General features: G+C 43.5%; 1 protein-coding gene across 5 annotated transcripts in view; it reads right to left on the minus strand.

The window, feature by feature from the left end:
* PLCE1 (phospholipase C epsilon 1) overlaps positions 1 to 15,208 on the minus strand; it is a 296,731-nt gene that overhangs the window by 104,158 nt on the left and 177,365 nt on the right. For all 5 annotated transcript variants that reach the window (XM_068106883.2, XM_068106878.2, XM_078771858.1 and 2 more), the window contains exons 9-11: positions 12,335 to 12,926; positions 7,904 to 8,077; positions 2,446 to 2,500 (exon numbers count right to left, since the gene is read on the minus strand). In XM_068106883.2, coding sequence (XP_067962984.2) covers positions 2,446 to 2,500; positions 7,904 to 8,077; positions 12,335 to 12,926 — 821 coding nt within the window. The remainder of the gene's footprint in view (positions 1 to 2,445; positions 2,501 to 7,903; positions 8,078 to 12,334; positions 12,927 to 15,208) is intronic.

The raw sequence follows: 15,208 nt of genomic DNA on the forward strand, positions 1-15,208 counted from the left end.
AGGTAGTGGGATTGAAACACTTCTTGAAGAGTTGAACTGATTCCACAAACGAGATAGAAGAGGAACAAGAGTGCACATGGGTGGATTTCCTGATTTTTGGGAGTTTAACCAAAAGGATGTTACTGGAATAATGTATGTGTCCTGGAGTAGTTGGGATGGAAGGAGGAAAGGAGGGGGGAGGGTGTGGGGCTGGAGGTCAGAGGGAGCAAGAGATGGTTTAAAAAATAAATAAATAAATAAAAATAAGCAAACAATAAAACAGACTCCACCGACCTGTCTGTGATGTCAGAGCAACAGCTCTCGTACCTCAGCCTCGTATAAGGACTTCAGTGTGTTCAAGTTTCATGTACATGCTGAGAAGTGCATTATTTTTAAATACCTCCACATTGTGACAGATGTACGTAAAGTTTGGAATGCCTATTATAATTCCTGGAATGTTTAACCACACGCAAGGTCCAAAATACGTAACATTGTGGAACTATAGGGGTCATAGAACATGTTACCCCACGTTGTTCCTCGATCATAAACTGACGTTTGTGGACAGACAGACATATGGATGGACGGACATGAACCAATTGCTTAAACCCGCTTTTCGCTTCATGTGTGCAGGGTAATTAACGGTCATATTGGTGAGACTTTCATTTCCCATCACATATTTCACAACAAACAGAATCACAACGATGTCTTTCATTAAAAGGGTAGGGCCGGCGGGGTGGTCGAGAGGTGGACACCTTTGAGCAGTCTATCCTGGGTTTGAATCATGGCCCAGATACAAACTATCATCCTGGTGTCTCGCATGCACGGCGAGGCATCAACGTGGGTGATGGATGTCAAACTGGGAGTCCTGTCTGTCAGCATCAGTTTGTGCGCGTAAAATATCTTGGTGTTCCTGGCGATGAGTAGGCGAGCGACCGCCAGGGCTTTGCCAATCTTTTTATTTTTTTGCCCTAATCTACAGGGGGCACTGCATCAGTGGCACATGACCAATCCCAGAAATTATGCAACCAGCTGCCACACGCGGCATACGAAATTATTAATGTGAAAAAATTATTCATCTCGCAACATGCAGTTATATTGCTATGTTTTCCGGGTCATGCTTCATGATATTCAGACAGGAGCCGACATTCTCCAACATCCAAGAACATTGCCTGGTCTGACTTTGATGATTCTGGTTGATTGTTACTTGCTGAAAACGGTGGTTATGGTCTCCTGATGTGCATTTCAATGTTTATTAAACTAAAATGAGTGGGCCTTTAAACTTTAATCAGTGATTGCTTCTTCATTAAGTTAAAATAACACACACACACACACACACACACACACACACACTGAAACACACACACACACGCACACACACAGAGAAACACACACACACAAACACACACACACACAGAGAAACACACACACACAAACACACACACACACGCAAACACACACTGAAACACACACACTGAAACACACACACACTGAAACACACACACACTGAAACACACACACACTGAAACACACACACTGAAACACACACACTGAAACACACACACTGAAACACACACACACTGAAACACACACTGAAACACACACACTGAAACACACACACTGAAACACACACACACTGAAACACACACACACTGAAACACACACACACACACACTCTGAAATACGCACAATGATACACACACACACACACACACACACACACACACACACACACACACACACACACATACACACACACACACACACACACTGAAACACAAACACTGAAACACAAACACACATACACACTGAAACACACGCACACACACTGAAACACAGACACTGAAACACACACACACACACACACACACACACACACACACACACACACACACACACACACACACACACACACACACACACACACACAATGAAACACAGACACACACACACACAATGAAAAACAGACACACACACACACTGAAACACAGACACACACACACACACACAATGAAAAACGGACACACACACACACTGAAACACAGACACACACACACACACACAATGAAACACACACACACACACACACACACACACACACACACACACACACACACACACACACACACACACACACACACACACACACACACACACACACACATTCCTGTTTGGGATTTTCAATCTGAGCACACAACTACTGATACTGAGATCTCAGGTTCAAATCCCATTTACTGACCATCGTCTACTTGTGTCTTTGTAACTCATGTAAAACGACATTCATGTTTCCTTAATGTCCTTGTCCTGCATGCAATGTATGTTCAAACCCCTCTGTGAGCCTTAGATCAACATACAAAGTCATCCTCGATGTTGCAGAACCACTACCACCATTACGACAAAACCATTGGGCAAACATGAGAAATTGTAATTCAGCGAATCAGCAGAGGTCCTCAACCATATTGACCTTACCAGTGTCTCTCCGCCGGTCCCACTGTTCCACTTCATTGCTTTCCAGGTTGATACTCTGTCAGTGAATAAAGGAAGAAACAGAAACGATTACTCAGTTACCACAATATCATTCAGCCCATGGCTGGTTAACAGCACTCGAAAGGCAAAACATTCGCCAATTTCATCAGAATATGACACAGGTTCCCAATAAAACTAATTCAGTATATTGTAGCACTTCCTTGTTACTGTACGAGGTGCTCACACACATATATATATATATATATATATATATATATATATATATATATATATATATATATATATATATATATATATATATATATATATATATATATATATATATATATGTGCTTTGTTGGGAGTACAGTGGTGTCTTGTTGGAGAGGACACTAGATTGGAGTCCCAGAAATTGTGTGTTCAAATCCAGCTGAACAACAACAACACAACAGGCATTTTAAGGCCATTTTCCCTGCTAGAGCGGGGGTTAGCCTTGCGGTCCCCATGACAATCTTCTCCATTTTGCCCTATTTTCTGCATCTCCCCTTGTTAACCCCCTTGCCCGCATTTCTTCCTCCACCATCTTTAGCCAAATCTTTCTCAGTCTTCTCTGTCCTCTACTTCCTTCTACATACATTTCCATCACTCTTCTCAACCAGTCACTTTCATCCTTCCTCAACACGTGACCAAACCATCTCAACCTGTTCCTCTTCACAGCATCAATCACAGGCTCTATTCCCATCATCTTTCACCATTCATGAATTTGTCTTCCTCTCTCTCAACGATACTCCGCACATCCACCGAACCATTCGCATTTCCACCCTTTCCAACCTTCGTTGCTGCTCTACATTCATGACCCATGTCTCGCTCCCATAAATTAGAACACTTCTCACACATGCAGCATACACCTTTCCCTTCAGCTTCAACGACACTCCCCTTCTTGTCAGCACACCACTCAGTTCCCGAAACTTCTTCCATGCACATCTCACTCGAGCAACCATTGCCGAGGCTGATCCACCTTCTCCATTCAGCATGTCTCCGAGGTAGCAAAATGTTTTCACACCTTCCAGCTTCACGCCGTCTCCAAGATCCAACTCAACATTTCCTCCATCTGCAGCTCCCTCTGTGCACACCTTACACTTGAATGTAGCTGCCACACTGGTAAATGACCCTCTCAGACCACTACATTTTTGATGAACCCACTCAGCGCATATTGTACATTGAATGGAATTCACTCCGACACCCTTCCTGCACACAGCACACGGCCACTTCCCAGTTCTTTCCACCTCACCACATGCTTTACCATTTGCCATCACCTTCGTTTTTCTGATATTCACCTTCAGACCTTTTGTCTCCATACATTCCTTCCACTTGTTCATCTTCTCCTTCAGTCCATCCATACTTTCTGCAATCAACACCAGATCAGCTGCATACAACAACTCCCACGGTAAACCCTCCTTTACGTTCCGAGCCAGCACCTCCATCACAGCTACAAATAGTAGTGGACTTATTACCGACACCCTGATGCACTCCCACCTTCACCTCAAACTCACCACTGTTCCCGTCCTTCGTCCTTACAGCTGTGCGCGCTCTTTTGTACATTGCCATCACTACTCCGATCAGCAATTCCTCCACTCCTAACTTCCTCAATGCCCATGTCACTACTTCATGTGGAACCCTATCGAATGCTTTCTCCAGTTCAACAAACCCAAGAAACAACTTCTTCCTCTTCTCCATGTACTTCTCCTGCATCTGCCTCACAATAAAAAGCGCATCTGTCATTCCTCTTCCTGGCATATATCCAAACTCTATTTCGTCAATCTTCACTTTCTTCCTTATCCTCCTCTCCAACACCCTTTCCAATACCTTCATTCCATGCTCCAATAACTTTATTGCTCGATACGAGCCACAGTCCAGAGGGTCACCTTTCCACTTGTATAGAGGGACGAGTGTACTCAGTTCCCAACCACTGGAATGCGGCCTTCTTTCACCACCAGATTACAGATCTCTGTCATTCTCTTCACACCCCAACTTCCTGCTGCCTTCAACATATCTCCCACAACTCCCGTCGGCCCTCCCGCTTTTCTACTCTTCATTGCTTTTACGCTTCCTCAACGGTTATCTTCTCTGCCAGTCCTAAAACTGGGTTACTCTCTATGTTGCCATCCCATTCATTCTCTGCATTCAACAGTATTTCCATATGTCTCTTCCATCTTCCTTTAATTCCATCTGGGTCCACAACGATTTGTCCCCCTTCATCCTTCAAGCAACTCACCCTATTACACATCACACCTCTCTTTCGCTATCTGCTTTGCAATCCTGAATACCGCTCTCTGACCCTCTTCCAAATCCAAGCGTTCTCAGAACATTTTCCTCCATGCCTTCTGCGCCTTTGCTACCTCTTTCTTTGTTTGCAGCCTTCTTGGCTGCCTTATAACTTTCATGCCCTGCCTTTTCTGCCCCCATACCCATCGCTTTCTGCCACTCCTTGAACTTCTCCCTCTTCTCGTCAATCTTCTTTCCAACTTCATCATCCCACCACGTTTCCGAGTGCCTCAGTGGTCCTTTTGTCCATCCACATACTTCACCAACGGCTCCCAACAGACTATCTTTTATTGACATCCAACCACTTTCAAGCTCAACCACATCATCCTCTCCCATACTCAGCCTCTCTTTTATTGCCTCCCTCATTGTCACCTCTTTCAACCTCCACACCTTCATTCTCGGTTGGTACTTCACCCACCGAGCTCTCCTCGCACCTTTCACCCTTATGTCGCAGACAACCAAGTGGTGCTGTGAACACAGCCTCCTCCCCCGGGATCAGCTTTGTGTCCCGGAGGTGCCCCCTATCTCACCTACGCACCATCAGGTCGTCAACGGTTGTCGTCGACCCACCTGACGTGTATGTAACAAGCCTATTATCCTCTTTCTGGAACTGAGTATTACAAATCAACAAATCAGCTCCATCAGCAAACTCCAAAATCCTTTCACCATCTCCATTTCTCACACCATATCCGTAACCCCCATGAACTCCCTCAAAACCATCCATACTCCTTCCCACATGTCCATTTAGGTCTCCTCCTACCACAACAACTTCCTTATCTTTCACGTCTTCCATCAGCTTCTCTATTGCACACCAGAACTTGTCCTTCTCTTCATCGCTCCGACCAACCTGTGGAGCATATCCCGAGATGACGTTCACCAAGTGCTTTCCAATCATCATTTTCACCATCATCAACCTTTCACTCACTCTCGTCACACTCACCACACTGTCTACAAACTCCTCAGAAAACAGGACACCAACACCATTCACGCCCTCCGGGCACCCTTGCCACACAAACTTGTATTTCTGTCCCTGCCTCCCCTTCACCATTCTCACACCACTTCCCTTCCATCACGTCTCCTGCACACAACATATGTCCACTCTTCTTCTGACCAATACTTCCACCACTTCTCCTGATCTCCCTGTCATTGTCCCCACATTCCATGCCCCAAACCTCAGAAACCGATCTCCACTTCGGGCATCAGACGTTTCGTCGTCATAAATGGAGTGATTTCCACCCTTGCTTCGATCGGGTTCCCCACCTTGAGTTTTGACGAGAGGGAGTGGGGTCCCCCACGGGGTACTTCGGGCTGTACCCTGCCCATATGTAGTTGTAATTGTCATGGTTCTCTTTTTGAGGCAATGTTTTTATGGCCGGATGCCCTTCCTGACGCCAACCCTTTTAGTCGCCTCTTACGACACCGCAGGGATACGGTGTACCTATTCTAAACCGGGGTACACACCGGGAAAAAAATCCAGCTGAACGCAGCAGTATAAAGGATTTAGATTCCAAGCTTCAGGAAGTCGAATTATTTTCAGGAAAAATTGCCACATCACTATTTGTCAGTAAAAATCCAGCTGACCGATTAACGACCTCGTGGGAGGAATAATCTGCCTGCTCTACCTCGTCTGTTCCACATGTGATGCTGGTCCAGTCATTCAGGTTCATCGTTACATGAGGAGATCATTCTTAAGGCCTACATGGGTCCAACCCTTCTCCTGTACTTTGAACATAACATAATTAAATCAGGATGGGATTATAAAATGCACACCTGTGCAGAGCTTCACCTTCCTGAGAAACGAAAATGGAGAACCTACTCATAAAGCGACAAACAGGGACATCCCCCATGAGTGACGGTTCAGCCTTTCGGATGTGAAATTTAAAAATAGGAATGTGGGTCCCCTTAGATCCTGATTATTTTTTAATGCCTCGAACAAACTTTAGTACATCGCAGGTGATGAAGGTTGCAATCAAGTTTCGTTGAAATTGTGTGTGTAGTTTTGGAGAATCTTACTATAATTCACCAAATGTCTGTCCGTCTGTCTGTCTGTTCCCAGGTACCGCAAAAACGGCTGAACCTATCGCAACGAAATTTTGGGTGGGTAATCCTGGGACCCCCTGGAGTAAAATAGGCTTTATTGTTTTTCCAATTTTTTTCCCAATTTTCCAATTTTTCCAATTTTCCAGTTTTTCCAAACACGATGGAGTTATTTTGACAGATATGAACAGTGATGTGGCTTTTATTGAAATTCTACAAATACTGTTTAGATTTTGATGATTTGCATGTGATATGATTTAACGGATGTTTACACAAGTCGTTTAAAATAAAAAAAGCCTTCAATTTCTGATACTTTGCCTTTCCATTTGGGCCTCCCAATTGAAGGCCCGCCCGTAGGGCGGGTACCGTCGCTAGTAAAACAAATACAAATGTCAGGGGAGAACCCCCTCAACCCTCGTATACACCCTTAGACTCCGATCTCTTTTTAATGCCATGAACAAACATTGGTACATCATGTTTCAGCGAAATCGCGCCTGTAGTTTTGGAGAAGAGGGTACATGCCTATTTTGGGGGGTGGCTGGGGGGGTCATATAACCACCACTGCCCCTCTCCCCCCACCCCATTCAACCCCTTAATGAGCACATAATTTGATGTAGTCAATCCACCTTCGTTAGGCATCAGATATGAATCGTGTGGCCAAGTTTCATCAAAATTATCTGTTTGGTTCAAGCCATAATAACTGAAGTGTTTACGGACTCACTCACTCACTCACTGACCGATGGACACTACTCAATTGCATAAGCTCACCGGACGAAAGTCCAGGTGAGCTAAAAACGAGAATTTCCATTGCAAAAATATTTTGCTCAGATTTTACCAAAATACAATGGAAAGCTGGTTGGACCTCAGGAAAAAAAATGAGAAACATATTGTTGATGTTAGGAAAAAGAAAAATAATTTTAAAAAAATCAAATGGGGTCACAATTACCTTTAATTATACGACTATGAGAAAGACTCCTTGTTTCCTACCATACATTACCACGTCCCCCCTCCACACCAATACTCCCCCCCCCCCCCCCCCCACCCGCCAGAACCCCATCCTCCACCATGCCAAAGAAACATCTTTGCTCGTGCAGCTTACAGCAGTCTTCTTCCTTTTGTTGTTCTGGTCTCCAGGCTTCTTACATGAAGTATTGTCCCCAAACATAGTAGCTGGGGGGCTTCCAGGAAGTCCACCCCAGCGTCGTCCACCAAAAAGCTGCACAACTTGCACTAACTTCGGATCTTGGCATCTTGGGTCCTCTTGTGAGGACACCTGAGGGAAGTGAGGTTTTGAATTGGATATCCAGGATTCAAAGTGATCTCTCTCTCACTCAATTACGCAAACTTACGAAACAGAGAGATAGAGATATAGAGATATAGAGATATAGAGATATAGAGAGAGAGAGAGAGCAGAGAGAGAGATAGAGATATAGTGAGAGTGAGAGAGAGGGAGGAACACACACACACACACACACACACACACACACACACACACACACACACACACACACACACACACACACACACACACACACACACACACACTAATGGTAGTTTGCAAAGGTGCCAGTAGTTGCTTTTCAAATGAAAATAAATGCATTTAGGACTATGACCTTGCAAAATGTACAAGCAAATAACACTGTAGTTTCCTTTTAGCGCAACATAAAAGGTAGCTGTGGATTTCATTTTACATGTGCAATGCAATATTATAAATGGTTAGGATATGGTGTAGTGTATGGGAAGATTGAAAGTAGCAGGGCTGAGCACCAGACTCTGTGGTGCAATGGACAGAGTGTCCGATCTGAGCCTGGGAGGTCAGCAGTGCAAATCTGAACCCAACCCAAGTCATATCAAAGACATAAAAAACAAGTACAGATACAAAGTACACCGCCCCATGCCAAATAAATAAATAAAATATCCTCCAGCGTGGCATTGGGTGGGAGAGGTGTACAATAATTGATTGATTAATTGCATAATTAAAATCAATAAAAGATTATCATAAAATATTTTCTCAATCAATTGGCTAATAGCATAACAAAACCACTAGTGCTTCATCAGAAGATGTATCTTTTAGAAATTTAATTAAATGTCATTAATAAAAAAATAAAATAATTAATTTATTAATCAATAAATAATTAATCGATTAATTGATCAATCAATAAATCAAAAAATATCCTTTATAGCCACATCACTTGGTCACTATCATGTCCAAATATTACCTTCCTAGCTCAAATGGTGCCTGAGATATTGCCCAGATGAGAATGAAAATAAATAAATGATTAATAATGAAAAATAATAATAATAATCATCAAAAAATTAAATAACTAATCAATTGGCCAATATAATACATAAACCACCACCATTTCATCCGAATTTGAAACTGAAAAAAGAAAAAGAAAATTAAGTCATCAATCAAAAAATTCAATAATTAATCGAGGAATTGATTAATCAATAAATCAAAAATAGCCTTTACAGCCCCGGTTTAGTTGGGCCATTTGCTGCCCTTTACAGCCCCTTTGGGGCCAGGAAGGGCATCCGGCCATAAAAAATATTGCCTCAAACAGGGAACCATGATTGTCATGGGGCCCACAAGGCTAACCCCTGCTCTAGCGGGGAAAATGGCCTTAAAACGACCATTCATTCATTCATTCATTCATTCACAGCCAAACCACTTGGTCATTGGCATGTCCAAATATCAGCTTCCTAACTCAAAAGGTGCCTGAGATAATGCCCAGAAGAGAAAGGAAATATATTATTACTTAATTAATCGATAATAATGTCGTGCGAATCCCTCCGGTTAACACCAGGGACCGCGGATGGACCAAACGGATTTACTTGAGGCGACGACCAAACACGGATTCGGCTATAAAACGCGGGAGGAAGAAGGGAAGTGGAAGCTGCGGCAAAAGCGCTTACCTTCAGCGAACCGACGGCAGCTTCGATCCTGCAGAGAAATTAATGTACTCGAACAACCAAATTAGAATGTACAAAAATAGAGATTTATTCACGGAACCCGATAACAAGAAACGCGATGGTAAATAAATAATGATCCTAACTTGGGATCCCACACACCAGACTCAACAACAGGACACAGGAATGAATTACGAAAATAATTGTCCGTCGTGTACGTGTGAAATGTGGTGTGTCTTAACTGTCCGTCTGTAGTCGTGTCGTATCCACCACGGCTCCAAACTCCGGTGCGGAGAAACCCTCCGTCCGCCTCGCACGCTTCGCTAGGCCTGAGCCAACGCCATCGCTCCAATCCCCTCGCCGTTCGCACACGAGGTCCCGCCCGTTCACAGCACCGAGCCTCGCTCCCGCACCACGCAGATCGTGAACCAATGACCACCAGCACAGAGACCAAAAAGAAGCACAAGAGCTTCAAGCACAGAGAGATATTGTGCAGCGCCAAGACACCAGGGAGGGTGCAGCGCAAGAGAAGAGCTCGAGCTGAAAATGTCGTCCGGCTCGCCCTTTTATAACCTGGCCTGTGACGTCGGTCTTGGCGTGCCCCCCAATCAGCGCCTTCCACCGAACCTTCCAGCGCCTTTCGTCCAATCACACGTTCCCTGTGGCGTGGTCACAGCTCATGTCACGCGATGTTGCTAGGCCTAGCTGGTGGTGTAGCTGACGGCGGCCACCCGGCGGTGCCCCGAACTGTGGCTTCCTGCCGGTTTTCCAAAGTCATTGTAAGGGAAGGGAATTTAATTACTGCGTGCACTAAAGGGCCTATCTAAGTGTTTATATGGGTATGCATTGCCATAAGGGACAAAGGTTTGGAGACAGGGGGGATGACGAACAAAGGGATCTAATCCATAATCCCTGGACTATTTAGCACGCCCTGCTCCCCCGTAGCGGGGACATCAATACAGCTTATCCCGACAAACCGGACTACACATGGAACTTATTACAGGGTAGATTCCGTATCGCGACAGTCGAAGACCTACCTATACAGATTTACCTGACTCTATATATTCCTTTACCCCACCGACATAACAATAATTAAGTAACTCATCAATTAATTGATGAATCAAAAAACAAAAAAAATACCGTTTTTTATACTTACTCACTATTGTGCCCAATTTTCAGCTTCCTAAATCAAAGGATGGCTGAGATATCGCCCGGACAAACAAACAAGAAAACAAACAAACAGAGTGAAAACTGAGTACTCCCTTTCAGCGTGTGTCATTGCCGAGCCCCCTTCGGTGCCCGGCAATGACGTCATGCGGCGCCTGGAGATGGCATAGGAAAGGACCAATGTACAATAGGGGAAATACCCCTGTTCGCTCACCAGGTAGAATAAAGCAGTATACTACACTGACTAAAGGTATTTCAAACACAATCACGGTATTTTAAACCAATTTCAATGCTTGCTAGAAGACAGGGCAGCATGTAGAATCATACTAACGTTATCACAAGACTTAAAAAAAAAAAAAAATACAATACCTATTTCAAGGAGTAACCCTCTCTCTCCCCCCACCCCCTCCTCCCCGCACCTCCGTAGACCCCCTCAGACCCCCAATCGTTCTAATGCCATGAACGAGTGATGAAGGTTGTGGTCAATTCTCATTGAAATTGCGTGTGCAGTTTCTGAGAGAGCTGGACCCACTTTGACCCCTGTTAGACACCTATAGACCATAAATATTTTTGTGCCATGAACAAACTTGAGTTGCAACATACCAAATATCATTTGTGCCAAGTTTGGTCACAATCCCATCAGCAGTTTCGGAAAAGAGGTTGCAAGTGTTTACAGACTGATGGACTGACGGACGACGCGCCATTGCATAAGCTCTGTGGAACTATGTTCCAGGTGAACTAAAAATGCTACGTGCTGCTTCCTTTCTCGACTGGAAGCATTTAGAAAAATAGAGCATGGACATTCAATGCTGGGAATGCAATGGAAAACGTCCCAGTTTCATGAAAATTGGGTATCTATGAAAATAAAAGGAAAACCTGTGCGGTTTTTTTGTATACTGAATCGAGGCTCGTGACTAAGTGGTTGTAAGTTGTAAGCTCGTGGTTGTAAGTTATAAGGAAAGTAGGAGTGGGAAGGGGGGGAGGGGGGAGAACACAAACATTCGTAAGGAGAAGCTTGTGAGATCTGTTAAAATTATCAGTTCTGGATAGTCCCTGCATTTTGTCGAACAACATATTCTGGTAACATTTTATTTATTCTACAAGTTATTATTATTCTATTTTTTTTTATCATTAATGTTAACTCTTACACGAGCGTCGATCTTGTACAAGTACAAAAAAATAAAAAAAAATAAAAAAATGAATAATAATGTCACATTTAGCAACAAACTAAAACTTGCGCAATTCATCGAACTCGTGTATTTTCAAGTACACAGGGTCTCCACCTTGAAAAATCTCGACAATTAAACAACCTGCTCTGAAAATTGGAAACCTTTTGGCCCAAAGTGAAATGATTCCAACAAAATTATAAAATTATCGGTGAAAATCAGATGAAATCTCCTTTATAAAACGATAAGTAGAGATAAGAATGCAAACTCAAGCAATGGGTCCTCACCTGAGACAACGCAACGTATTGTCGTCTCAACCAAGCAAGCCGCTGATCAACAAAATTCCGAGCACGTCGCACAATCGAAATCAGAGCTGCAAACACCTTCCGTAGCTCATGGGTCGTGTGTGGTGGTGCCAAGAAGTGGACCTGGTGGCACTCGGTGGTGTGCGCCCCATGCAGCAAAGTGAACGACTCAAGTTCCCCACCAGGACAGTGGTCTCGAACCGCAAGTGCCACAGTGGTGGATGAAAGGCCAGTGTACAAATTTCTTAGCTGCGATACGTCTAGGGTTCCTTGGAGTATGTTTGCACTGGTAGTACCTGGCGCCACCATCGGTCTCTCCCAGGTAAGCGTGCAATAATCTTCATGCAAATGTAAGAAACAACGCGTAGCAGCTTGGTTAGTGGTATCAAAGTGCAACACGGTGCAACCTCGTCGCAAGAAGGCGAGACATGGCGGTGATGGCCAAAGGAGACAAGGTGGCAGCAAAGAAATGCCATGGTTGGTTCGAGTTTGTGTGTCCCTCGTGTAGCTAGAAGGCCCGGCTGGCAAACACCAATCTTGAATGTTTTTACTGCTTTCATCCACTGATAAAAGCCTTGGGGAAGGCAGCAGTAATACAAATGATCATTATCAGGGAACTGGGAAAACAAGATAGGCAAACTAAAGTTCATGTCGTTCAATGGTGCAGACAGAATTCCTTTACAAGCACAGTCGGTTTCTGCCGCTAGCAAATTAGAGCACATGACAGAAAGAACTTTAAACATGCACATAACGTGCCGCATCTGAATCATCCCACAAGCACTGTGGACGGTTGCACAAGTAAAATAAAAACAGACACCAACTATATGGTATTCATACAATACTTACCCTGTGCCCCTCTATATCTCTGAAAGCGCTGCATAGAAAAAAATTGAGAAATGGCTCATTTTAAAGAACTCTCCACGGGGAATAAAATATGTTAATGATGATGTCATATGTGGCTCCATTATGACGTCATAATTCGGCAAGTACAGAACTTCATCCGATTAAGCTGAAATTTATTGAGCGTCACCTGGGGATAAATTGGTGGAGAAAAAATAATAATGATGACGTCATCGGTCACGTGTTTCGGCCGCCATATTTGTTTTGACACAAAAGCCTTAAAAAACACTAAAACACATCCTGGCAACGGTCTGCGATCTCTGATTGCTCTTTCTTGTTTTCCATGTAGAGGTTTCGGAGATATAGAGGTGCAAAGTTTTTCGTTTTTTCCAAGATGGCGCCTGTACTATGTGACCTATGATGTCATAATTATCATTTAAAAAATTATACGGGAGGAGGCGTTCCTATGGTGACGATTTAGTGTCCATCGGACCAACAGTTGCTAAGAAAAAAAAAATTCATTACTTATCGAATTAAGCGTTGTACTTGTCGAATTATGACGTCATAATGAAGGCACCAATGACGTCATTAACATATCTGATTCCCCATGCGGAGTATTTGACAATGAGCCATGTTTCAATTTTTTCCATCGAGCGGGGTCGGAGATATAGAGGGGCAAAGTTTTTCGGTTTTTGCAAGATGGCGCCTTTACGGCTGAACTATGACGTCATAATTATCATTAAAATATTCTACAGGAGGAGGCGCTCCTATGGTGAAAATTGTGTCAATCGGTCCAAGAATTGCAGAGAAAAAAAATTCATACTGATCTAATCAAGCGCTGTACTTGCAGAATTATGACATCATCATTAGCATATCTTATTCCCCATGGGGTGTACTGGACAATGAGCCATATTTCAAAAAAAATTTCCATTAAGCGGTTTGGGAGATATAGAGGTGTAACGTTTTTCCAAGATGGCGTCTGTACCACGTGACCTACGTCATAATTATCAGCAAAAAAAAAAATCTACAGGCAGAGGCGCTCCTACGGTAAAATGTCATGTCAATCGGACCAACGGTTGCCGAGAAAATGAATTTAAAAAATGCAGATACGGCACACGCACGGCACACGTACGGCACACGTACTCAACCGATTGCTTAACCCCGCTTTTCGCTTCGTGAGTGCAGGGTAATTAGAACGGCACTCGGAGTGCATACCTCTGCCAGGCTGAATAGTTTACATTTTGTATCTCACCGAAAGGCCTGATATTCACCGGACTTGAACCAAAATGGTATCAATTTTTCCTCACCACACATCCAACCGGGGCCACCAAGTTTCGTCCGAATCTATCCATAACTTTTTGAGATATCATGCTACATATTGATTTGGCCCTATCTCTCAATGGTGAAGAATCAAATAAAAATTCTGGTATCTGGATCCAGATATAGATCTTCACCAAAAATCACACACCCAACATGTCTGCCAAGTTTCGTCTGAATATGTCCATAACTTTTTGAGATATCGTGCTCACAGATAAACAGACCGATAGATACAAATATACAAGGGAGAAAACATAACCTCCATCCATCTTCAGTGGCGAAGGTAACAAATGGAGGAGCATGAAAGTGTAAAAAGAAAAAGTATTTTTGACAGACAAATAAGGCATTCCAGAAAAACTCCTTTGGGCACCCGTTCAACCAGCAAAGTCCTTGTCTCGAGCAACTCTCATTTTCTTGGAGAATCACATCTTCAGGCAAGCACCAGTCAATTTGAGATGACTTTCGAACATTAGTACCACTTGAGACAACCCTGTCCCCCTGAAAACGGAATACCGTGTTTATGATAATGCCGAGACAATACCTTCTTCTTTTTTTTTGGAGTGGGGGATAGTAATGAAAAGTTTTTGGAATTATTTTTGTACAGAGGATTTCAGGACTAGTTCAAGCAATACGATTGTAGGACAAGCCTTGCTCTTTTCCAAATGGCAACAATTTGGTGCCATTTCTGGTTACTTTGCC

The sequence above is a fragment of the Myxine glutinosa genome, chromosome 2, assembly GCF_964187855.1.
Source record: "Myxine glutinosa chromosome 2, kmMyxGlut1.1, whole genome shotgun sequence".
NCBI lineage: Eukaryota > Metazoa > Chordata > Myxini > Myxiniformes > Myxinidae > Myxine > Myxine glutinosa.